The following is a 23,924-nucleotide window of genomic DNA, read 5'->3' on the forward strand; positions in this document are numbered from 1 at the left end:
TTTTCCCCTCAGTATTTCACATCATTATTGTGACCATTTCTGCTTTGTTCAAGTGAATCCAATTCAGTTGTCAAATATGTAGCATATGAAAGACTGTTTCAGTGCAGTAGTACTTCTGATATATTCTATTCCCAAAATGTAATTGATTAATAGTATGGGGAAAATCATGGTTGTACATCTCTCTTTAAATTTTTTTATTTTTTTTTTTAATCTTAGAGAGGCTCACAGTCAAACAGAGAAAAGAAGAAGAGACAAAATGAATAATTTGATAGAGGAATTGTCTGCTATGATACCTCAGTGCAATCCCATGGCACGAAAGCTAGACAAGCTTACAGTGTTACGGATGGCTGTGCAACACTTAAAATCTTTAAAAGGTGGGTTTAAGGCAAGTAAATCTGAAAGTCTGTGTTCTGTCGGGTGTATCTTCTACGTACTGTGAAGATCTTCTACAAAAAGATCCTGTGTATTTTCTTTGATGCTAAATAAATCAAAGGTAATTTAATTTACTTTTCCTTGCTGAGTTCAATTCTGAGTCTGTCCTTCATTTAAATTTTCATGTTTGTAGCTTCCAGAACTTCATTTATTCTTTTTGCTTAGTATAGCTGAAAAAAGCCACCCTTCAGTGTCTGATATTTTGTATCTGCTCAGGGTATTGCAATCAAGTCACTCCTTTTTAAAAATTACAATGACCAAGCAAGTCTCTTTCATTATTTTCCAATCCCTGAATCAGAAATGTGTTTTCTGAGGTTTACTTTCCATCCTACTTTCTGTAACAGTAATATCTCTGGTACTGTACTGATGCTAACAGCTGTACTGCCAATAAAGAAGCAAATGGTCTTCACACTCCTTTTTTTGTTACCATGTTTGTGACTGCACCAATCCTTTGTTCTCCATATTGGAATTTTATATTTATCTGTTGACTTCAAAATTTACGACATCATGGAAAATGGCCATTTAAAAAATGCTTGACCAAAGAAAATTTTGTAAGTAGTTCCACTGGTAGGGAGCACAGAGAACTCACTTAAGTGATAGATAAGTCTTTTACAGTGTACTTTCATAAAAACAAAACCAGTTGCATAAAACTAAATTAAAAATTACATTTGCGCATAATAATCTTTCAAACTTGATATTTTGCTTGCAAGAACAGTAATCATGAATCTCACTGAATGGTTAATTTTGGGATCAAACCAGGATATGTTCCTTCCTCCTCTTTTACTATTGCTAGTTTCTGGGATTTTTTTTTTCCTCCCCTAGAAGAATTGTATCCAATACAAGTTGCATATCACATGGTCTATCAGCAGCACACAAGTTTTCAGGTTTTTTTGGCAGCACTGTTTTAGAATAGTAATTTGGTCAATGGTAAGCAAAGATCAAAATTTATCTGCACTGCAAAAAAAAAATTATTATTAATAAACATACCTTAATAAGAACCCCATTAGGCTTAGGTCAAAGAAGTGTGGGAAGTGAAATATGCTACTAGCTTGACAGTAACAGAATCATAGAATAATTTAGGTTGGAAGTGATTTCTAGAGGCCTGTTGGCCCTAACAGGGTGAGAATGTTACATAAAGAATAATGTGACACAAGACCAGGACAGTAATTGCACCTGCAGTTTAAACAAGCATTTACCAGAAATCTTCAGCTCAAACATCTGTATTTTAACAATAGGATGTATAAACTGGACTCCATCCAGCACAGTTGTTACATGTTCTTCAAAACAAATGTTTTAAGAAAAAACAAGATATTATGTGAAATTCTAGTAAATGCTGAAATTTACTGGAAAGTTCAATGACTATTTACCTCAAAAATACCTAGAAAAAAGTTGTGGAAATATTTCTAATGGCTAAAAATTATTTTAGAGTACTTGCAATGGGTGCTAGAACAGTACATGCAGTGAGTCAGTTCCACTTCATGTAGTGAGAGATGCAATTTAACTACAAAAGAGGGGGTTTGGATTAATGGATATCTAGTACTAGTGAAGTACTACTTTCATGCCAAAAGACTATTTATAACACTGGAATTACTCAGATTCCACAAATGTTAAGGATTCTGAAATAAACTTATGAAATGTTTCTAGAAAATTCAGTTCTTATTATACCATTTCTCCAGCAGTACATTAAAGATACTTGAACAGAAGTTTCCTTGTTTTGTGCTAAATAAGGGGCAAGAAAAATCTGGTTGTGTCCATATTCATTACCAGCATATGTTTCAGGTCTTTTTTTTTTTTTAATATTTGTAGAATTTTTAAATTTTTATTTTATTTAGCTGTTGTGGTTGCAAATACTGTTAAAAGTAAATCTAAAATGTAACTGTTGACATTATATCTACAATTAATATATTTTCCAGGTTCCACTAGCTCCTATACAGAAGTCCGGTATAAACCTGCGTTTTTAAAGGATGATGAGCTCCGACAGTTAATCCTTAGGGTAAGTGTCAAGAAACTCTTACTTAAATATGTCCTTATTAAAGCTTGCTGTTAACTTGGGGTTTTAGTTGGAGAGTGCTTTTTCCCCCCATCTTTTTCTTCAAGCAAGTGCTTTGATGTATTTGGTAAGTACTGCTGTGTAAACTCTGTCCACTCTACAGGCTTTTTCATAAAGGGGTACAGATCATTTGTTGGCATGGCAGACAGCAGTCCTTGAAGGGGTAATCAAGCTGCATACAATCTGTGTATCTAACATGATACTAATAACCTATTAATTGTTTTAAAATAAGTGATATTAAATGTTGATATTGACATTTGCATGCATGTATAGAGAATGCTTTTATTTACTCATAAATTCAACAAGGGCAAGTGTAGAGTCTTGCATCTGGGGAAGAACAACCCCCATGGACCAGTACAGGTTGGGGGCTGACCTGCTGGAGAGCAGTGTAGGAGAAAGGGACCTGGGGGTCCTGGTGGACAGGAGGATGACCATGAGCCAGCAATGTGCCCTTGTGGCCAAGAAGGCCAATGGCATCCTGGGGTGCATTAGAAAGGGTGTGGTTAGTAGGTCAAGGGAGGTTCTCCTCTCCCTCTATTCTGCCTTGGTGAGGCCGAATCTGGTATATTGTGTCCAGTTCTGGGCCCCTCAGTTCCAGAAGGACAGGGAACTGCTTGAAAGAGTCCAGTGCAGAGCCATAGAGATGCTGAAGGGAGTGGAACATCTCCCTGATGAGGAAAGGCTGAGGGGGCTGGGTCTCTTTAGCTTGGAGAAGAGGAGACTGAGTGGTGACCTCATCAGTGTTTACAAATATGTTAAGGGCGAGTGTCAGGAGGACACAGCCAGGCTTTTTTCAGTGATGTCCTGTGATAGGACAAGGGGCAGTGGCTGCAAACTGGAGCATAGGAGGTTCCATGTGAATATCAGGAAGAACTTCTTTACTGTGAGAGTGACAGAGCCCTGGAACAGGCTGCCCAAAGAGGTTGTGGAGTCTCCTTTGCTGGAGACATTCAAGACCCCCGGACACGTTCCTGTGTGATGTGCTCTGGGTGACCCTGCTCTGGCAGGGGGGTTGGACTGGATGATCTTTCGAGGTCCCTTCCAACCCCTAGGATTCTGTGATTCTGTGATAAATATACTTGCTTTCCTTCATTTAAATTCTTAAGAATGTACTTTGAAAAAGATCCAAAAATAACACCTGCAAGAAGAAAGATCATCATGTTTTCACACTTCATCATATACCCTTTCTAATTTCCAGTTATTTTCTTCTTTTTTTTACTGCAGTAACAGACTTTGCCAAGATCTGTAACATGACTCCCGAGTTAAACTGTTTTGCAGCTGGCTGCCTCTTTTCCCAAAGCTGTGTTTAAGAAACTTTAGCTATCTGTAGTTTAAGACCTGATTTGCTCCTGGCAATCTTAATTGTTTTTTTGGTGTGATTTATAAATTAATTGTAAAAAATCAGGTTTTAAAATGGGCTTCCTTGTAGTAATCAATATTCATTGTATATTTTAATTGTATGTTTTTTAAGCTATTATCTGTATATTTTCAGGCTGCAGATGGATTCCTGTTTGTTGTTGGATGCAACAGAGGAAAAATTCTGTTTGTCTCAGAATCAGTTTGCAAAATACTTAATTATGATCAGGTGGTTATAATTTTCTTTCTTGGTTTGCTTTTACCTTGCATTTTCATATCAGTTTTTAAACTTTTACATTTTATTGTATATTATTAAAAACAGTCCTTGTGTATGATTTTGTGTAATTTCTTTGATTTAACTTCCTTCAGAGTAAAGCTGAATATCCTGGAATGATATATTTGCAAGTACAGTCAGTGCTTCTCCCATGAGTAGTGACACCAGAGTTCAACTGATTGTCCTTAAGAAAACTGCTTGTCTGAGAGGGATTATTTCAAGTTGTCCTAATTTCTGTCTCCCAACAGGTCTTCTTTTAAATGATAAAGTCATTTTTGGGGTTTTTTTAGGCCAAGGAAAACTGGTAGTTCAGCAGTGTTAATTAAAGCTTTTTGTGGTGATGCGTTTATGTTCAGATGCACTACATAACACCTCATCCACAATGACTATTCATGTATATACTTGAAGGAAACTGAGATAGTGTGAGACAGCTTAGCTTGTAGAATAAGAGAGATAGGAAAAATATAAGTACTTTCCATTAGTTGACATTTAGGATCATGGACAATTACCACAAATAATCAAAGCACGGTAACTTCTTTGCTTATGTATGACTTCTATTCCAAAAACAGAGGCTAAACCAGTTAATGGTTCCATCTGTCTACTTCTGTGACTTGGAAGCCATTTGTGCTATGTTGATTTTCTTCAGAACGGAAGTTCTACACTGGATTCACTTAAGGACTAAAGTACTTCTTGGAGTTCCTACTTCCAGACCCGTAATATCTTCTCTGTTCCAGCCAAAGAAGTTCAGAAAACATGACTAACTTAAACTATGAGTTTATTAGCTTCTTTGGGAATCACTCAAGGTTATGGGTCCTATCCTGCAGTATGATCTATTTGTTACACCTGTATATTTTGACAATGCTGCTGTTAGTCTTTCTCAGTGGCACTCAGCACTTTGCCTTTGCATTAGGGTTAGATGAGGACTGTGCAAATGAAAGGCTTTATGTTTACCCTGGTTTCTTAGAAGCTTTTCATTAAACCCACTTCTGACTCTGGCTTATTGGAAAAGTGCTTCTATTTATGCATGCAGTGATCACATAGCAAAAGGCCTAAGTCCAAAATGAGCTGCAATTTGAATCTAGAATGTTACTTGTCAACACAGCTCCTTTCTACCTATTTATTTGACCTGCTGTGGTGAAGGTAAGCGATAAAAAAGCAAAAAACAATTAAAACCTAACACAATTATGTGAGAAGTCTTTCCTGTTCCAAAACTAGTGCTGCTTACAGCAGTGCAACACACCAGTTGCTTTGGATTGGCAGTCAGCAGGTTGAATGGATCCCAGCTAGAGAGATTCCTGTAAATATCCCCTATGGAGGAGTGCTGAAGTGAGCTCAACCCTGCTCCTAGGCAAGCCCTGGTTCAATGGTGCAGTTTGTTCCAACCAAACTAGAGCTCTAAAGTCCTTAGGTAGCAAGAAAGTTTCTTCCTGTTTCCCTACCACCTTACCGTTTCACCCACCCCCATTTTTATAAAAATAAGATAATTGAATGTGGAACAGAATATTGTTGTTTAGAGCAACAGTGGTATTTGACCTTTTTTTTTAATGGTGTAGAAAGTTGCTTTTCTGAGATAAGTAATATGTATGAGATCTTGTTGTAAAACGATGGGGTCCTTATTTCTTTTCATTTTTGGTGTTTGTTCTTATTTTTTACCAAATAGGCCAGTTTAATTGGACAAAGTCTGTTTGATTATTTGCATCCGAAAGATGTTGCAAAAGTGAAGGAGCAACTTTCTTCTTCAGATGTCTTTCCTAGGGAGAAGCTCGTAGATGGGAAAAGTAAGTCATATTTGAATGTGCTCAGGCTTTTTAAAGAAATGTTAATAATTGTAGTTAAAATGCAGGACATACATGTTCATATGCATGTGGATGTGCAAGCTTGAGGTATAATTGCTATGAACCAGACGTATTTGAATGCTTATCTGCTGCTTAGAATGCACTTACAGTTTAAAAGCTAGCCCAAAAAATAATTTCTTTTAGATAATGACTGAAATTTGCACTGTTAAACATTTACCAAGATGTGATCTGATGTTCTTCCTACCAGGTGTACTACTTTTTTTTCTTGTATTTGATAGGTCTTGTCAATACAAAAGACCTGATGTAGTCGAACATGGGATAAAATACTTCAATATCAAGAATCACTGTCTTCTCTGAAAATGCTAAGTGTCAATCCTAATTTAACCAAATTTTACTTTCTTTACAGTTATTTCTAATATGGAAAGCCTTATGTACTGTGCAGCTAATCACTACTTTATATCTGGCTTTTAGACGCATCCTTGCAGTTTTTCCTTGTACCAAATAGAAGTTGAAAACTTAAAAAGTATATTTATTAAAATACCTTTCAAAATCTTAAGAAGGGTTTGAAAATAGTATGGTGGTTCTTTTTAATGTTGGAATCTGTTTGACAGTCAAATTATTTTTGCCCTATTTAAGATAATAGACTTTCCATTTTTAGTTGTAAGGACAAAATTTAGTCAACTAAACAGTGAGGAGAATGAACTGAAACCTAAAATGAAGAAAAGGCCTTGTGTTCTGAAGTTTTATTGTTTGATTTTGGTTTTTTAACTACTTACTAAATTTTTGTAAGCTGGCTTGCAAGTACATACAGATTTTCAAGCTGGACCAGCTCGACTGAATTCTGGTGCTCGACGTTCCTTCTTCTGTCGGATAAAATGTAGTAGGACCACAGTCAAAGAAGAAAAGGAGTGCTTGCCCAACCCAAAGAAGAAAGGTATCAAACAGTCTAGATGCAGTGGGGGCTTTCTGTCTTGAAACCTGTGGTATTTAAGTTCTGAGTCAGTATTGTGACCCTTGTAGTTACTACTTGCTTTGCAAAGTAGCTGTAGAAAAGTGTAAATACATACTGGAGACGTGTTTTGAAAAACAGTCTAATTGTACTCTTTCTCCTCCCTATTCACTCCGGAAAAGGGGGAGAGAGGAATGAGTTACAGTAGCTGTTTAGGAGCCCGTGGTCTGTTGTAGTCAAATTTTAGAACTCTCAGGGAAATTTTTGAAAGCACTGGAGCAGATCAGAAGAATGAAACTAAATAACCTGTCTTGAAGATTACTGTGAATAAGGCCTGCAAAATCTACTGTTTTGAAGGAAAAAAAAAAAGCAAGTAAACCAACTTCTTTTTCTGACTTACTTTGTGTTGTGTGTACTTAAAAAGTATTAAATTTTTCTGGCTGTTGTTTTTTTTTTGGCTTTTAATAGTAAAGTTAATTTATCGGTGTAATTCCAGTCATTCTTCCAATAATTTTAATTTACTCCGTATTTTGTTATGCCTGTACAGCAGTGTACTCTTGCCAAGTTTTCAGTTAATGGATCTTTTAAAATGTAATTTCCAGCTTTTATTTAATACCTTAGTATTGATTTTTGCAAAGGTCTGCTGAAATTGTTTGACCCTGAAGAAATGCTCCTACTTTTGTTTTTCAATGTAACCTGTTACTGTTGAGCTACACTGTACAATAGTCAATTTAAAAACAGATCTACCATTGTAAGTAAATAGAATTCATTTTCCCTTTATGTGCCAGCTAGCTTGGTTAGATCTGAATTTAGCTTGTGTAAGTGGTTCTCAGGAGAGCAGCATTGAGGAAAGGCACCTTGAAAAACTGAGAAATGGTGACAAAGTCACAGTAGGATAACTTCTTTTTTCATTTTTCAGACTTCATACATATTTTCTGCAGTTAATAGGATTAATGCAGTCAAATCTGTGTAAAGCTTAATTTGTTCAGAATACAGATATCAAGAATATTTTGGCAGGTTTGTGATTACTGTAAGACACAGAATGTCATCTCTGTATCTTGATGCATATGAGGGTGTTCGCTTGTTACATAGGTAGCAAAAAGTTTACCAGCCATAGGAATGAATTGCAGGCTATTCTGTAATTTAAGACTTAGAATATTTGTGTTCCCAGAAAATTGAGGATTTCAGGGTTTTCAAGATAAATAGAAAAGAAGCTCGGTTGTTTTGGGTTGTTCTCTCAACTGATTCTTTTGGCTTTTACAGTAAGCATATGTTAAGATCCTTGTGTTAACAAAAGGCATTTGGAAGCTATGGAGTGCCTCTCCAATTTATTTTAATTTACAGTACATATGAAAACATCTAAAAAGAAAGTAATCTGTGGCTTACCAGACTGTTTACTTTTTTATCTGTGAGACTGCTTTTGAGTTGCCAACACATATAACTTACCTTGCTAAATCTTACATAGGGTTAGAAGTGCTCTCCCCAGGTAAGCCAAAATTAAGTAGTACAAAAAAAAGTTTTAAAATGCTCCATAAAATTATCTGTAGCCTTGTACAGTTGTTGTAGGTCATCATAAAATATAGTTGCTAGTCTAATGATGAATGAAATTTAAAAAGTAATTAGGTTTACTTTTTGACCCGTAACTGCTTCTTATTCAATTTCTTTTTAATAGATCACAGAAAATACTGTACCATTCACTGTACTGGGTATATGAAGAACTGGCCTCCTAATGAGGTGGGAGTAGAAGAGGAAAATGATGTAGAAAAGGACAGTAGTAACTTTAACTGTCTTGTTGCAATTGGGAGGTTACACCCTTATATTGTTCCACAAAAGAGTGGAGAGATAAAAGTCAAAGCAACAGAATTTGTGACACGATTTGCCATGGATGGAAAATTTGTTTATGTGGATCAGCGGTAAGTGGGGATTTTTTTTTATGAAAAGAAAATGACACCACTAGTTATATTTTCAATACTGTCTGTCAAACTGTAATTTCTCAAGCAGGATAGAATTTCTAGGTGCTGAATACAGGAAGCAGTTCATTCTGAATCTGTAAGTACTTGGGCTTTGTTTTTGTTTTGTCAAACATAAAACATGATATATGAAAGTAAGTGTATTGTCCTATAGGAAAAGGTGAGCTAGGAAGATTAAACTAGTTGGAAAATGCCTTTATATGCTTATTTATTCATCAAGAGAAATCTCAAGTTAGAGCTTCCTGGCTATGCATATGACTTGAGTAATAAACACTTAACCAAAAGTTACTACTTCTTAAAATCTTACTATTTGGAACAAATACATTATATCTAGATGAGGTACCAGATTATTTCACTACAAGTGAAAGCTCAGTTTCTATTTTCTGAACTTCCAAAACAGACTTTTATTTCTTGTATAGACCGAGTTACCACTTTGCATTTTGAATTTCATTATTGTCACTGGAAGCTTTGTATTGCTTTCAGTCATTATGTGTTTCATCTAAAAGTGTCAGTTTAAACCTTTTCCTGAAAGTGGCAGAGGAAAATTCAACTTCTGGTGTCTTTAAATGACTCACTACATGTGACCAGTACCCTGACTGAATAATGGGAAGAGCTAATGATTATAAGTATTTTCTATGTGCCTGTAGTTTGCATGTTTAAACACTATTATTTTGTCTTTGAGTTAGTATTAATGGCAAATGGATAATTCACAGTGAATTATATTTCCTTTTGCATTAGAGCTGTACTAATGCTATATCTTTTTCCCAAACATGAACGGAAGCATTTATTTTTTTAAAAATATTAATTTTCTGCTTTATCTGATACTGAAGAAAACAGGTTTTGCAATTGTTTGCATCCGCTGTAGTTCATGTTTTTTATTTCTAACAGTGCAACAGCAATTTTAGGGTATCTACCACAAGAGCTACTAGGAACTTCTTGTTACGAGTACTGCCATCAAGATGATCACAATCATCTAGCTGAAAAACATAAAGAAGGTACAGAATAATTTGTCCTCCCAGACTACATACAACTTCATGTAACAACTGTGAAAACAATACAAATAAAAACCAGAGGCTGAGAATTAATACAACTAAACAATCTTAGCATTGTCCTTTTCTATGTCTGCATTAAGACATGCCTGCAGAAAGCTTAAAATAAAAGCAAGGAGATACTTCTGCTGCCTTGTATCTTGGCTCAGTGCTTTAATCTCAAGGGAATAATGCTAATGCTTCTTTCAACCCTGCTTCCTAAGAATGAGGAAGGAGTCCTGATGGACAAATGTGCCTAATCATGTGGTTAAAAACACCAGTTACGAAAGTTCACCAAGTCGTGAGTCTCCCTACTAGTGGTTTGTGGCTATTTGGTACTTGGGCTTTAATTTAAGATTAATAACATTTCTGAAACTGTAGCTTGATATTAGTAGGGGTTCTGTCCTGTCAGTTGTTCTGACATTTGACTTGTGTTTCTGGCCATCAAAACCATTTTGGTTCTATGATGCTATAAAACAGATTATTTTTAACTTTGTCTTCCTAAATGTAAATATAGTGATTACAATTTTCCTTTCTTATCTAGTGTTGCAGAATAAAGAAAAAGTATTTACAAATTCCTACAAATTTAGAGCAAAAGATGGGACTTTTGTGACTTTAAAGAGTCAGTGGTTTAGTTTCATGAATCCGTGGACCAAAGAACTGGAGTACATTGTATCAAACAACACTGTGGTATTGTAAGTAACTTATGATATGAATCCCCATGTTATTTTATGTCTTACATACAGTTAACATTAGCAGGAAGCAACCTGTTTAAGAAGCAGAACAAGACTAGAAAATATCAACACTGCACCAAAAGTGGTTGAGTAACCTGGAAGAAGACTTTTTTACATTTACCATTTATTTCAGGCTGAAGTTGTGGATGTGACTCTGAAAACTACCTTTTCCCAGAAGAGAAAAAAGAGGTTAAGGTTTCTTATTAAGGGAAGAAAGTAGTAGATAGGAATAAATAGAAATGTCAAGTTAGTTCTGCTTTTCCTTCTGAGCTTTACAAGACTGCATGTGTTAGTTGACCTAATTTGAAGTGCTACCCTACCTACCATGTGTCAGAATGTGGAGAAGTGCAATTTGTACATCATAGAAATTCAAGGCAGGACAAAAAGATACTCTCCAAATGGAGAAGCCTGTGAGATAGACAGTAAATGTGTGTTTAATTCTTCTTTTTTAGTTTTAATTATTTTTATCCTCTATGCCTTGCAATGGAGCTGTAATTTGGATTGTTCCAAATCTTTGCCAACAACTGAGTTTATGAGAGAGGGACCGAGATAATTTTATTACCATTAAACCAAATTGTCAATGGGGCCTTTTACCCATCCTGTAGCTGCTTCATGTCTTAAGTCAATGTCACCCACCTGTTTTTCCCATGTCCTTTTTCTTCAAGAAGACAGAAAAAAGCAGTTAAGACAGTCTGTGCTGCCCAACAGCCAAAGGCCACTTTTGCCTATCCTGGTCATCTGGGCTTCTGCATCTGTCTAGAGAAGGGAAGGTAGGCAGCAGCTGCTGGTGGAAGGTAGTCACTGACCTGTCCTTATAGCAGATGTTTATGGTTAACCAGTCTCCCTCCTAGGAGTAAAAGTGGCAGCCTTGTTCTCTTGTCATGGAACACAGACAACTATATTGGCCTTTCTTCTTTATTTGGAGAGTAAGTAGAAATTAGTACTTCACCCAGTACTTCGGAAACAACAGTACAAGGGACTGAACATTGAAACACGTGAGGTGTATCTCATTTTTTCATTAGTTTGAGGATGATAGTTTTTACTCTGTGTTAAGTATTATTGAAATAAAACATGCTCAGTTTTGCCTTTAAAAAACATGCTGATTTTTAATTTTATTTTTTTAAATTTATTTGAATCTCAGAGGTCATAACCAATCAGCTGAAGAACAGGACCACTACAGTTCCCAGCCTGCAGAAGGCAAGTATTGCTTCTTAACAGTTATCATGGGTGCATTTCTGAATCAATCATTACTATTTTAGACTTACTCAATCCAGATTTTTTTTTATTCTAGGTTGTTGTGTTTTAAAGCTAACTCTGGGGATTATTTCTAGTTACTTAGAGCATCCTAATTGATATAATTCACACAACTGTGATCAGAAGGGCTTATAGCATATCTTTTCCTTCTAGTAGCTTTTACTGTAGCTAAGATTTTGGTTGATAGAGTATTATGCTTCTGTCCCAGGCCCTATTACTATTTTGCCTGGTTTTCCAAAGAAATGCAGTTGTACTATCTCAGGATAGAGGATGATCATGATTTTGGTACATATCTTGTTAATATGTTTCTGCTATGCATAGACTCTGATTTCTACATGCTCTTTTGTCATCTTACGCTGTGCTTTTTTATTTTTGCTTTTGAAATTGTTCAAAAGTTTGTGAAAACTTCAAGGTTGTTTTTCTCATATGTTTTGTATTGTCTGTGAGAGACTGCAGATGGTAATGATTAAAGCTAATTTAATTAGTGGAGATCAGTGACTTTCACAAATATATTATTAACTTATCTTTGTATTTCAAATGAGAATTACAGCACTGTCCTTTGTGACTTAGTGTTTTAAGGAATTTAATTTCTGAAAGTAAGAGAGAACAAAACCTTTTCAGATTAATCCTTGAGGTGAGTGGTTTTTGCTGTTGTAGTGAAATGGCTGTAACCATAAGGTTTTATTTTTTTTGTTTTTTTTTAACTGTAGATGCTGTAAAACAGTCTTTAGTAAGTGTACCTGGAATGTCCTCTGGAACAGTTCTCGGTGCTGGAAGTATAGGAACTGAAATTGCAAATGAAATATTAGAATTGCAAAGGTAATAAATGCTTAACATCATACATTAGGCTTTTAAATAAAGGTAGAGCTGTACATGATTATGTGGAGGTTGTTCAAGTTTCATTTTTATTGTGTAATATCTATAAAATATTTTTGGTTTGAGCATTGGCACTATGAGATACTTAAAGTTAGGTCTGTGCATGGCAGAACAAGTCACTGGTGCTAATAAATAGTTTTGTTCTGGGCATGAAATTTCCTTTGTTAATTAAAGTATTCTTTAACTACGACTTCAAAAGTGTTACTGTGATGCAGCTTCTTCCCTTGATGTTGAAATGAGTAGATAAATAATTTGGGAATGGAAAATCAGTTGTCTGTGAGTAGTGTTTGGTGGCATTGCTCTGCTAGGAAAACTTTCTCTGAAACAGTCTCCAATGGAGCATTTTCATGGCCTTTCTTCTCCCTTTCCTGATTATCCTGAATGTAGACTGAAATGCCAGTCCCCAGCCATAGGTTTAAAACAACCTCACTGCATCATTCCAAACGGGAATCCGTGCAAGGTTCAAATTGTTAATTAAAGACGGACCATTTTAAAACTAACTAGTTTTAGCAGGTACACAGCATAGCCAAGGAATTCAAAAGGAAGAAATGTAATTTTAATGTGAAGATACCTTTGTATTTTTTGTGTTGTGCACCCACAGTGGTGCCTGACTTGCTTATAGAGGGAGGTTATTACTCTGTCAGTTTGCACTGTATCATCATTTGTTGTCTAAGAACACTTTTTAAAGAGTCTCTGAGCTGACTAATTCCAGGACTTTGGGATGCACATGCACAAACCAGTCTGTTTTCAGTCACAGTTCTTTCAGGAATCAGAGTTTAATTAGAAAGTCTAACCACTTCTGTTAAGGTTAAATTTAGGAAAACAGTAATATCATCTCAAAAGCACGGAACAAGTTATCTAAGTATTAGCTTTAGATAATGAAGCTGTCCATCAGACTTTAGTTCTTCCAGTTCCAGGTAGAAGAATGTCAAGAAATCTTTTATGTCTGTAGAGCAGGGTGTTCCTAGGTCACATGTGCTTCTTCCCACTTGCATTTTTGCAACTGGACCTGGAAGAGTAGAAATTTAAATCTTACAGGAAGAAGTACACCAGTTTTGGCAACAATATAAGGAATAGTTTCATATCATAGAATATCCTGAGTTGGAAGGGACCCACAGGGAACATCAAGTCCAAATCCTGAGCCTGCACGGGGCAATGTAAAAGATAAACTATGTATCTAAGAGTGTTTCCCAAAGACTTGAACACTGACAGGGTTTTGGTTATGACCACATCCTTGGAGAGCTTGTTCCAGTGCTTGACCATCATCTCAATGAAGGTCTTTTTCCTAGTATCTTCCCCTGATACAGCTTTAAACCGTTCCCCATGACCTGTCACTGGACACCAGAGAGAAGACATCAGCACCTTGCCCTCTCCTTCATAAGGAAGCTGTAGACAGCAGTGAGGTCACTCTCATTCTCCTGTAAGCTGAACAAGCCTAGAATCCTCAGCTGTTCCTCCTACGTCATGCTCTCTAGTCCTTTCATCAGCTTTGTTGCCCTCCTTTAGACACAGTCTCACATTTTTTCTATCCCTCTTGTATTGTGAAGCCCAAAACTGCACACAGTACCTGAGGTGAGGCAACACCAATTCTGAGTCTAACGGGTTAATCTCTTCTTTTGACTGGTTAGCTATACTGTACTTAAAGCACCCCTGCATGCCCTTGTCTCTTTTGGCCACTAGGGCACGTTGTTGACTTGCATTGAGTTTACCATCAACCAAAGCACACCCCCCAGTCCCGTATCTCTTTCTGCAGGGCTGCACTCCAGCCTCTTGTCCTCCAGTTTATGCATACATCGATATGCCATAGCATAGCTAGCTTCTGCTGTTTCAGTAGTAGTCTGACTCATCAGCATGTCTGTGAGGATGTTATGGGTAACTGAAAAGCTTTACTGAAGTCAAAGTAAGTAATATCCAATGCTGTCTCCTCATTCACTGAGCTAGTCAGTTCCTTGTAGAAGCTGTCGGGTTGGTTGTGTAACTTCCTCTTCGTAAATCCATGCTGGAGTCCAAGATTACACATTATGTGTTTGCAGTGTTGTTGTCTTCTTAGCTGTCTCTTCATTACAAGACAGTATTTGATTTTCTGAATCAGTAAAAACCATGGCCAAAGCCTAAGAGTGTGATGAGTGACAGTGGTAGATGTTTTAACTCTGTTTCCAGTATTTTGGAGTTGCCTTCCAATGATGAACTCGCATCCCTTTACTAGAATAGTCAAATTGCACAGGGATTTCTTCATTTTCCGTGAAAGGAATAAAACAATATGTTGCAGAATGGCTTGAGCAGCAGGGCCATGGGCCCCTGCTATCTCCTTGAGAGGCCTTGAGAGTGTAGCACAAATAGCAGCTGTACAAGCAATCTCTTTTTTTAGCCTAACACAAGTATAAACAATCTCTGTTAGCTTAAACTAACTCAAGGACAAGGTAGAGAAGTAGAATGATAGAAAACAAGGAAGAACCCTGGAACTCAGATGTGTGTTATTATCCAGTAAAATCACTGCAAGTAGTTGCCGTCCAGTGAAATCACTACAAGTAGTTACTATCCAATGAATTCACTACATGTAGGTTTGGAAAAGGGTATAAAAGTAACACTGTGTATTCAATAAATCGAAGCTTGCTTTATCAATCACATTGATTCTGGACTGCTTGCTTCCCTCGCCGCCGGCAACAATAAATACTTTTGTTGTGATGGGATAAAAAAAATTGCTTCATCAAAAAAAAAAATCCATCTCACAGCATGTTGACAAGTTGCTGGGATCATCCACCAAGGAGGAGGAAAAGTGCTGGCAATAAATAAGAGATTGATATCCTCAACAGCAAAGATGGGATGCTGCATTTTGGTAATATCATTGTTACTGTCCTCTCACCTGCACCACCTATAGAGGGAAAGAGAGTTACTTTTTATAGCTTCCTCACTGAAGTAAGCTGGTAAAAGTTCTTATCTCTGACTGTTAATATCCAGGAATGACCCAAGAGCTTAATTTGACTCTTGTTCTAGATGCTTCAGTCAGCTTAATGTGATGCTTTTGATTGAGATCACCTGACGTGATTGAGATGAGCTGAAAATGCTCATCCATGTGATTTATATGTGTCAGCTTAAGGAAACCAGTTATTAAATAGATAAATAATAAATTTGCTGGATGAAGAAAGAATGAATGCATTCTTGGGGAAGTTTTCAAAACTACCACTTGAAAGTTCTGGTATTTGTGTTTTTAAGAACAACATTATGTTGCTTTCTTTGGGAACGGTCATTTTAGTTCTCGACTAATAGACTGAATGTCACAAGATTTTGAAAGGAAAAATGTTTTGCTTGCCAGCTTCATCAGCCAAAGTAATCTGAGCCATTTTAGTCTTGTGAAGGCGTGTTTGTTTCAGGGATCCGAGTTGTCTGTGGACACTGGAAATTGAGAAACAAACTTGTGCTGAAGCTAATAGCCCAAAAAGTTGCTGTGCAGGGGAAAGCAAAGGTTAACAGCAAAGTTGTGCAGAATAGGATAAACTCTGTGTCCAAAGGGCAGTTCTGAAAAGCAGCCAGCTATGGAAGGAAACAGTTGCACTGGGTAACTGGGATCTCTGGCATCATATTCGTCCTACTATCCTGTTTCTTATATTTATGGAGATGTCTGGATGTAGTTGCTTGCACCCAGATGTAGTTCACTTTTCCAGAATTGTCTGAGAACAATGCTGTATTTCTTTCCAGCCAAAGAGTAGAAAGAACTTTATGCTATTTCTTAATTTTTCTTTTGTATGAAACCAAGTTACTATCTTGCACACACCAAAGCAGTCAGAATTAAACAAAAGTGATCAGCAGAGGCTAACACCAGCTGTTTTCCATCAAATACCCATGTGACTACAAACATAATCCAATAGGGTAAGTGCATTTACTACCCGAATCTGCTCTCTACATTTTTTTTTTTAACATAAGTAGGACACAGATGATTCTTAAGCTATGCATCAGGCATCATCAATTTTATATGTTTGGTTTTTTTTATTTCAGGACTTTGCCTGCAGCTCTCTTTACAAGCAATTGAATTAATATCTAATGAATAATCATCAGTTACAGTGATGCCATAAATCTAGTCAGTCTGGGGTTTTTCACCTGGCTTTTAGAGATCATACTACTACTTATCAAATAGCATATTGGAAAGTAGGAAACTAACAAATATTCCCCACAAATAACTCAACTTACTTAAGATAGATTGTTTATTCACCCATTTCTATCTTTCCTCCAATTCTTTGTCACATTTTGGATCTGAGGAGGTGACAGAAACAAAAGCATCCAGAGTGCCCCAGTTCTTCTGTAGCCTTGTCCTCTGGGAGTCAGGAAGGGAGATGGGAGCAAGCTGTACAAGGGGTCCTGATACAACACTTTCACTGTTGGTTTCATGTCTAGCATGTTTGGTGAGGGATGGTGAGCAGGATCTCAATTCTTGTAACAAGCAAGTGGTCTTTATTTTTAGTTGAAATTTTATAAAAATATGGAAATACAGGTATAAAAAAAAAATAGTAAAGGGAGCATTAGAAGGATGTGTTGTTTTCCCTCTACCATTTAGCAGGACTTCCTTTTGTTTTCTGTATTCTTTGTGTTTGAAATATACATATTTGTCCCAGTGTGCATTATTTTGAAACCTGTTACTCTTTGGTCTGTCAGTGCTGGTGATTCAACAGAAAAATAAAAGCATGCTCAAGTAATTATGACCCATGGCCTTTATTGATCTCTTCTGCTTGTTGTGTTATCAAAACTTGGAGCAGGAGAATTTAAAATCTTCAGCAGAGTTTAAGACAACATTGTCTTAGACTAGCTGGCTTGTGCTTAGTCACTGGGGAGGTCTGGTGGGTTCTGCAACACATAGGCTAGTTTTTGAGTTTAGGATTAAAGTGACTTGGTAAATCAACTAAACATATACAATTTCAGGTTGCGTTCTTCACCATCTGGGGAGTTAAGTCCATCACATCTCTTAAGAAAGTCACCTTCTCCAGCTTTAACTGTAAACTGCAGCAATGTGAGTATGTCACTGCCTGAAAAAAAATTAAAAGGTTAATTGTCAGATAGCTCAAAGCCTGTGGTTGAACCAAATTACCCTGACTCGTGTTTTTGTGAGAGAATGTGTAAAGTAGTGCCAGCTATCTTGAAGCTATGAAAGTCTTTGAGGGATGTGTCAGCAGCAGGAGTTCCAGCCTCATTTATAGTGGTCTCAGTTCAAGCCTTAAGGGGCTATTCCTGAGGCTGAGAGGGCTGCAGTCTTTACTCAGTTATTAGGATCTCTGCTGAAGATCTGCAAATCTGCTAAATGCGAGTGTGATGAGGGCCCTTATGGATTTGGAATTGCATTGAAACTTATGCTAAAAAAAAAAAAACAGAGGTAAAAATGTTTCTACCTGTTTGGTTTGACAACCTAAATAAAATACCAGTTCTTATTTTCTCTCACTTGTGCTTTTAATCTTAGTGTTCTTGAAGACCCATTTAAAAATCCATTTTGTATGTTCTCAGTTTTTAAATTATTAACATTTTTACTTAGAAGGTATTTCCGTAGTCTAAAATAATAAAATATGCTGTTTTGCACATCTGGTAGTGCTGGTAACACCACAAACTATAATTATCGTAGTTACTGGCTGTAGTTAGGGAATAAGTAACATTTTTTACCTAAGTATATTGTATGTTGTATATTGTGCACTGTATGAACATTTACTTCTCCATTGGCACTTTGAATGTAAATTTCCTTCCATTTAAAGACAGTTTATCTCCCATTGTGATTTTTCATTTCCTAATAATGCTGTTCTGGATTAGGGATTCTTTTGCTTCCTCCCTTTTTTAAGATCAGTTCTCCCCTGCCTTACTGCCGATCTTTCTCCCTAAGACTTATATATACTGAGCTTTTTAAATCCTGCAGCATCTTGTCATAAGGAAAACTTCATTGTATTCATTGAAGATATTTCTTCATTCTGTACTTCGGTATTCCACATGTTCCTGAAATGCTTTTGTAAAGCATTTTAGCTTTATCAGTTTCCTAGTTGCATTAATTTAATTCATTTACTCCTAATTAAATTCCTAATACATCAGTCAAGCAGTCCAAGAACTGCTAAATTGCACATCTTTGGCACATGAAACAAATGGGAATATTTAATATTTTTTTTTCTGATACATTTGGTTTAGAATGGCTTCCATCTCTGTTGTTGCTAGCCTCATTTTTCTGACTTGCAAAAAGTAATTTAAAACTAGATTTTTATCATGATGGTAACAAGATGCAAAATAACAGAAAAGACAAGTTTATAATTCATTTGGTTCGATGCATATTAAACGTGGAAGGTGTGAGGGCCTTTTTTAATCTTTTAACTAGAATGTGTTGACATTGACAAATATGGTGTCACTGAGAATTTGTAGTTTGTGGTACTAGACCTGGAAAGTATCTACTAGTACAATTTGTTTTGCTGGATATATTTGCTGAATATTCAGTTAGACCTGCAATAAAGCAAATGCTATCACTGTGAAGTACCTTTGACAAATGTGTAAGTAACACCTTTTATTTAAAGCCAAGTCCAGTGCTGTGTATAGTCTAAAAAAATGTTAAATGCAGTAGATCTGCCTATTGATGCATATTTTTAATTTACTTAGTACTTTGACAGCAAGTTATAATATTTCTGTAATGTAATGTCACTAAATTTATTATTTAATTCTGTCCCTTTTACTGCTTCTGTTCTTTCAGGTGCCAAACAAAGAGTTGATTCAGTTATGTCCTTCAGAAACAGAAGTTCTAGAGACTTCAGATCAAAACCAGGGTGCTATTCCATTTCCCAGTAATGAACCTCTCCTCGGTAAGATTTATTTCTCTTGTGGATAGTTTGAAGGTTGCAGGAGAAGACACTTCTAATAAATGGTGTTATTTTGGAGTACACCACTTTGCAACCATGTATAAATCACAGAATTACAGAATCAGCCTGTTTGAAGATGAGAGTACTCTTAAAACAGATGTGTTATCACCGGAAGATAAACAGCAAAATTTCATCAGTGAATCAATCTCATGACAAAAATAACGTCTGTAGCAGTTTGCCATTGTATTCTTGCATGCCACAGTTTTAATTTGGTACTTATTAGCTCCCTCTCCAGACACAAGAGATGGGTAAGGAGAAGTATTTCGGTGCAACGTAAGGGAACTGGGTGTAATTTGTGAACAATTGTCCTTCTAGCACTTTTTCTTAACTGTATGCCTTGAATAGTCAATACAAAGGGCTAGTCAAAATGTTTCAAGAAGAAATTTTTTCTTTCCCCTTCTTCAAGTATGCACTAAGACAGTGGTTTTTGTAGATACAGGATCCCCTGGCCCTGAAAGAGGAGAATGGCAATATTTATGCTTATCCTGTGTGTCAGCTCTTGGAAACTCTTCCCATCTCTTTCTTTTATTTCAGTTACTAGAGCTTTATTCATTTATAACCAACAGCTTTCTTCCAGTTTAGCTAAGAGCCCTTTATATATAAAAAGGAAAAAAAACAGCTAGTCCTCAAATAAGGGTTTGAAAAAAATAAACTAACAGCATTTATCCAAGATAGGCAAGGAAATGTTTTCATTGATACTTGAGCTAAAGCATTTTACCTTACTGTTGGTAAAAGCAAGGGTATAGCATTGATTTCTAGAGCTATCATATAGTAACTCTTAAGGTTTCAGAAGTTCATCTAGCGTAGTATCTCAGATGAGAATTCAGGTACATGCTTGTGTTTCTCACTGAAGTGACATAAAGCAGGAAGAGGTTTCCTGCTTCAGTAACATGAACTTCATTGCATGGATACAAGTTTTATTAGCTAGCAGTTTGAGGTAGTCCAAGGGATTGGCAAGATTTAAGTTATCTTCTTAGACCAAGTTATCTATGTCATTATAACTGTTGGTACGTATCCATTATTTCTGTGACTCGATTTTTATTTCTTCTGTCATTTACATGTAATTGTTTGCCTCAGCTTCAAAGGAAGGTGCTGTTTAAAAACAAACCTGTTTTGAAAGTTACTGCATTATTCATGCTTTGTCCTGCATGGTTTAATAATTTTATAGGTGGCAATTCTCAGCTGGACTTCGATTCAATATGTGAAAATGATGACACTGCTATGACAGCTCTTATGAATTACTTGGAGGCTGATGGAGGACTTGGAGATCCAGCTGAACTCAGTGATATACAATGGGCTCTCTAGGTTTGCTTTTTCAAAATAAGAAGGAATGTGAAACCCATAATGCACAACAACCAGACATCCTCAGTACTGTATTACAGTTTTTTAATGTTTCCTTTGAACTCATACTTACTGTCTAAATATTTTTAAAGACTGAATCCTTGTTTAGAAAGAGACAGTTTCTGTTGCACCTATGGAAAAATGCAATATTTTTTTCATGATGGGGAAACCTTGAAATTTTAATACTGAACCATCTGTAACTGGAGTGCTTAAACCACATTACTATATTTTTGCTAAGAAGATTAAACCAAAAGGTACTGTACAATGTACAGGAATATTTTTGCTTAGTTTTAATACTTCAACATTTATTTATTGTTTTTGTTTCAAATAATAGAATATTGATTATCCATGTTACTTTCTTTAAAACCTACTGTACTTAGTTTTAAGAATATTTGTAACTATTAAATGTCATTGAAATTACGATTTGCACACACTACAGTTGTAAAATAAGGTGTTATAATTCTCAAATGATGATGTTTGTGATTCCCTACCCTTTCCAGAAGTGCAATTTTTGTACTCAAAAGTGAAAATAAAGCCAAGTTCTGGGAATAAGGGTTTGAATTAGATCACCATAGCTATCAGAAGAGAATGTTTTGAGAAAAATATTTGCCTAAGAGCTACAAAATCTTAATTGCTACTTTGTATTATTTGTATTATTGGAGGGGCAGTGAACAGAACCTAAGGAAAATAATGGTAGAAGTGTAATAAAGCACTTTGGTCTCTTCACAGGTTTTTTACTAACTGGAGAACTCTGGATAGATTATCTGGGTTCCAGAGTGAGGCTAGCACTGTCTAGTGGTGAAAACATACTAGAATGCTATCATATCTTCTATAGGCTCAATGGTTTTGGAGAGATGAGGGTGATTTTCTATTACTTGAGTCTGTGACTTAAAAATATTTCTGTAATATAGCTCTGTCTGTAAGTAAATGCTGTACAGGACGATCTTTAGGGGACAGCTTTTGCAAGAATTGTATCCCGCTTACAACAAATGACTCAAGAACATGGCACTTAATAGGTCGCGTTAGAACAATATAGCATTAGTTTATTAAGTGGTTGTGTTTATCTCTGATATTAAAGGTTTAGATAATTTTTGCACTGATTATCTATCATAAAAGCATCGGTTTTCTCTTTTGTTGTTGTTGTCGGTGGTTTGTTTTGTTGTGTTGTTGTTTTGGTTTTTGTTATTTGGGTAACAAAAGGAAAGCATTTGAAGATATTTGATACCTGTGCGTATTTCTAATAGACACGTCCTGATAATCGCTGCCATCAGCAGCGTGGCGTTTGTTTCAACAACACACACGGGCAGCCCGTGTTGGCGAGGCTGCGGTGCGGGGACAGGCGGAGGCTGCGGTGCGGGGACAGGCGGTGCGGTGGCCACTAGATGTCAGGCTGCGGCTGCTGGGGAGCTGCCCTCTCCGGAATGAAGGCATCGCTCTGTCACAGAATCCCAGAATCCTAGGGGTTGGAAGGGACCTCGAAAGATCATCTAGTCCAGCCCCCCTGCCAGAGCAGGACCAGCACAGAATCTAGGGCGGGTCACTCAGAAATGCATCCAGATGGGTCTTGAAAGGCTCCAGAGAGGCAGAGTCCACAGCCTCTCTGGGCAGCCTGGTCCAGTCTCTGTAACCCTCGCAGTAATGAAGTTCTTCCTCATGTTGAGGTGGAACTTCCTGTGCTCTAGCTTGCATCCGTTGCCCTTTGTCCTATCACAGGGCACCACTGAAGAGAGACTGACCCCTTCCTTTTGACATCCACCCTTCAGATACTTATACACATTAATTAGATCGCCTCAGTCTTCTCTTCTCTAGACTAAACAGCCCTAGGTCTCTCAGCCTTTCCTCATAAGGCAGGTGTTCCCAGTCTCTTCATCATCCTTGTAGCCCTCCGTTGGACTCTCTCAAGTAAATCCCTGTCCCTCTTGAACTGGGAAGCCCAGAACTGGACACAACACTCCAGGTGGGCTCTCCCTAGGGCAGAGTAGAACCTCCCTCGACCTGCTGGAGATACCCCTCTTAATGCACCCCAGGACACCATTGGCCTCTTTGGCCACAAGGGCCACATGGGCTGCCCCATGAAGAACTTGTCCATCAGGACTCCAAGGTCCTTCTCCACAGAGCTGCTCTCTAGCAGGTTGGCTTCTTGCTTTCAGCTTTATATCTTATAGATACGAATAATTTGGCAAATGGTGATTTATAAATTTTTTGTGACATCTTGTCCAGGCTTTCTAGAACAGTTTATTGGATTCATGTAGTGATTTTTTTTTTTTTTAAGTCTGTAGATTTTCTGCTTTGAACTTGTATGTGATTTCCTGCATTCAAGTTGTGTTTTTTTCCGCAGACGTGGGGCCAAAATAATCTGTTTTCTCTAGTTCTCTTAGAATAAACTTTTCTTTTTCTTCACAATGGATTTTGGGCTATATCATGGAGCAAAGTAAGAAAAACAAGCACTTTCTAAGAACTGAGAGGATTCTATTTGTGTAAATTGAGAATTTTGTTTTCTGTTATTGTAAAATGCATTTTCTCTTTTTTATGCTTTTGAGCATTAAGGTAAAAAATTCTAAACAAAATAAGAAATGCTGTAGCCAGCACAGATAAATGAGTACATAACTTAAAATTACACAGACTTTCCTCATCATAGTTTCTTTTTTATAACCAGATTAGTTTGAAAACGGTGCAGATGATGTTATTGAAGGAACATATTAATTCTTTCACAAGATTTATATAATTGTCTAGAGTCAAACCATACTTTTGGCTTCTTCTTGGTTTTCCCTAGAAAATATAAACAAAAATGTAAGTTTGAGTCCTTTGCAGTCAGTGATCAACATTGCTCTCAATTAATGTATTAGATTCTCCCTTTACCATTTGTGAGTTTTTCAGGTTTACAGTACTTAATAGAAAAAGTGTAAATTGTAAATCTTTATGGTGAATACGTATTTTTAAATACAGTTAAGATAGTATATGCATATTTCTGTTCATATAACAATACAATTCTAATAAG

At 36.6% G+C, this 23,924-nt stretch overlaps 1 protein-coding gene across 4 annotated transcripts in view; it reads left to right on the forward strand.

Moving 5' to 3' along the window:
- The window catches only part of BMAL2 (basic helix-loop-helix ARNT like 2), a 36,516-nt gene extending 14,458 nt beyond the window's left edge, over window positions 1-22,058 (forward strand). For all 4 annotated transcript variants that reach the window (XM_051608532.1, XM_051608531.1, XM_051608534.1 and 1 more), the window contains exons 5-17: window positions 217-374; window positions 2,346-2,425; window positions 3,975-4,067; window positions 5,773-5,890; window positions 6,699-6,842; window positions 8,530-8,770; window positions 9,716-9,822; window positions 10,400-10,550; window positions 11,731-11,786; window positions 12,554-12,662; window positions 17,631-17,718; window positions 19,420-19,528; window positions 20,754-22,058. In XM_051608532.1, coding sequence (XP_051464492.1) covers window positions 217-374; window positions 2,346-2,425; window positions 3,975-4,067; window positions 5,773-5,890; window positions 6,699-6,842; window positions 8,530-8,770; window positions 9,716-9,822; window positions 10,400-10,550; window positions 11,731-11,786; window positions 12,554-12,662; window positions 17,631-17,718; window positions 19,420-19,528; window positions 20,754-20,890 — 1,591 coding nt within the window. In that variant the 3' untranslated portion in view covers window positions 20,891-22,058. The remainder of the gene's footprint in view (window positions 1-216; window positions 375-2,345; window positions 2,426-3,974; window positions 4,068-5,772; window positions 5,891-6,698; window positions 6,843-8,529; window positions 8,771-9,715; window positions 9,823-10,399; window positions 10,551-11,730; window positions 11,787-12,553; window positions 12,663-17,630; window positions 17,719-19,419; window positions 19,529-20,753) is intronic.
- Window positions 22,059-23,924: the final 1,866 nt, after the last annotated feature.

This window comes from Apus apus, chromosome 1, assembly GCF_020740795.1.
Source record: "Apus apus isolate bApuApu2 chromosome 1, bApuApu2.pri.cur, whole genome shotgun sequence".
NCBI lineage: Eukaryota > Metazoa > Chordata > Aves > Apodiformes > Apodidae > Apus > Apus apus.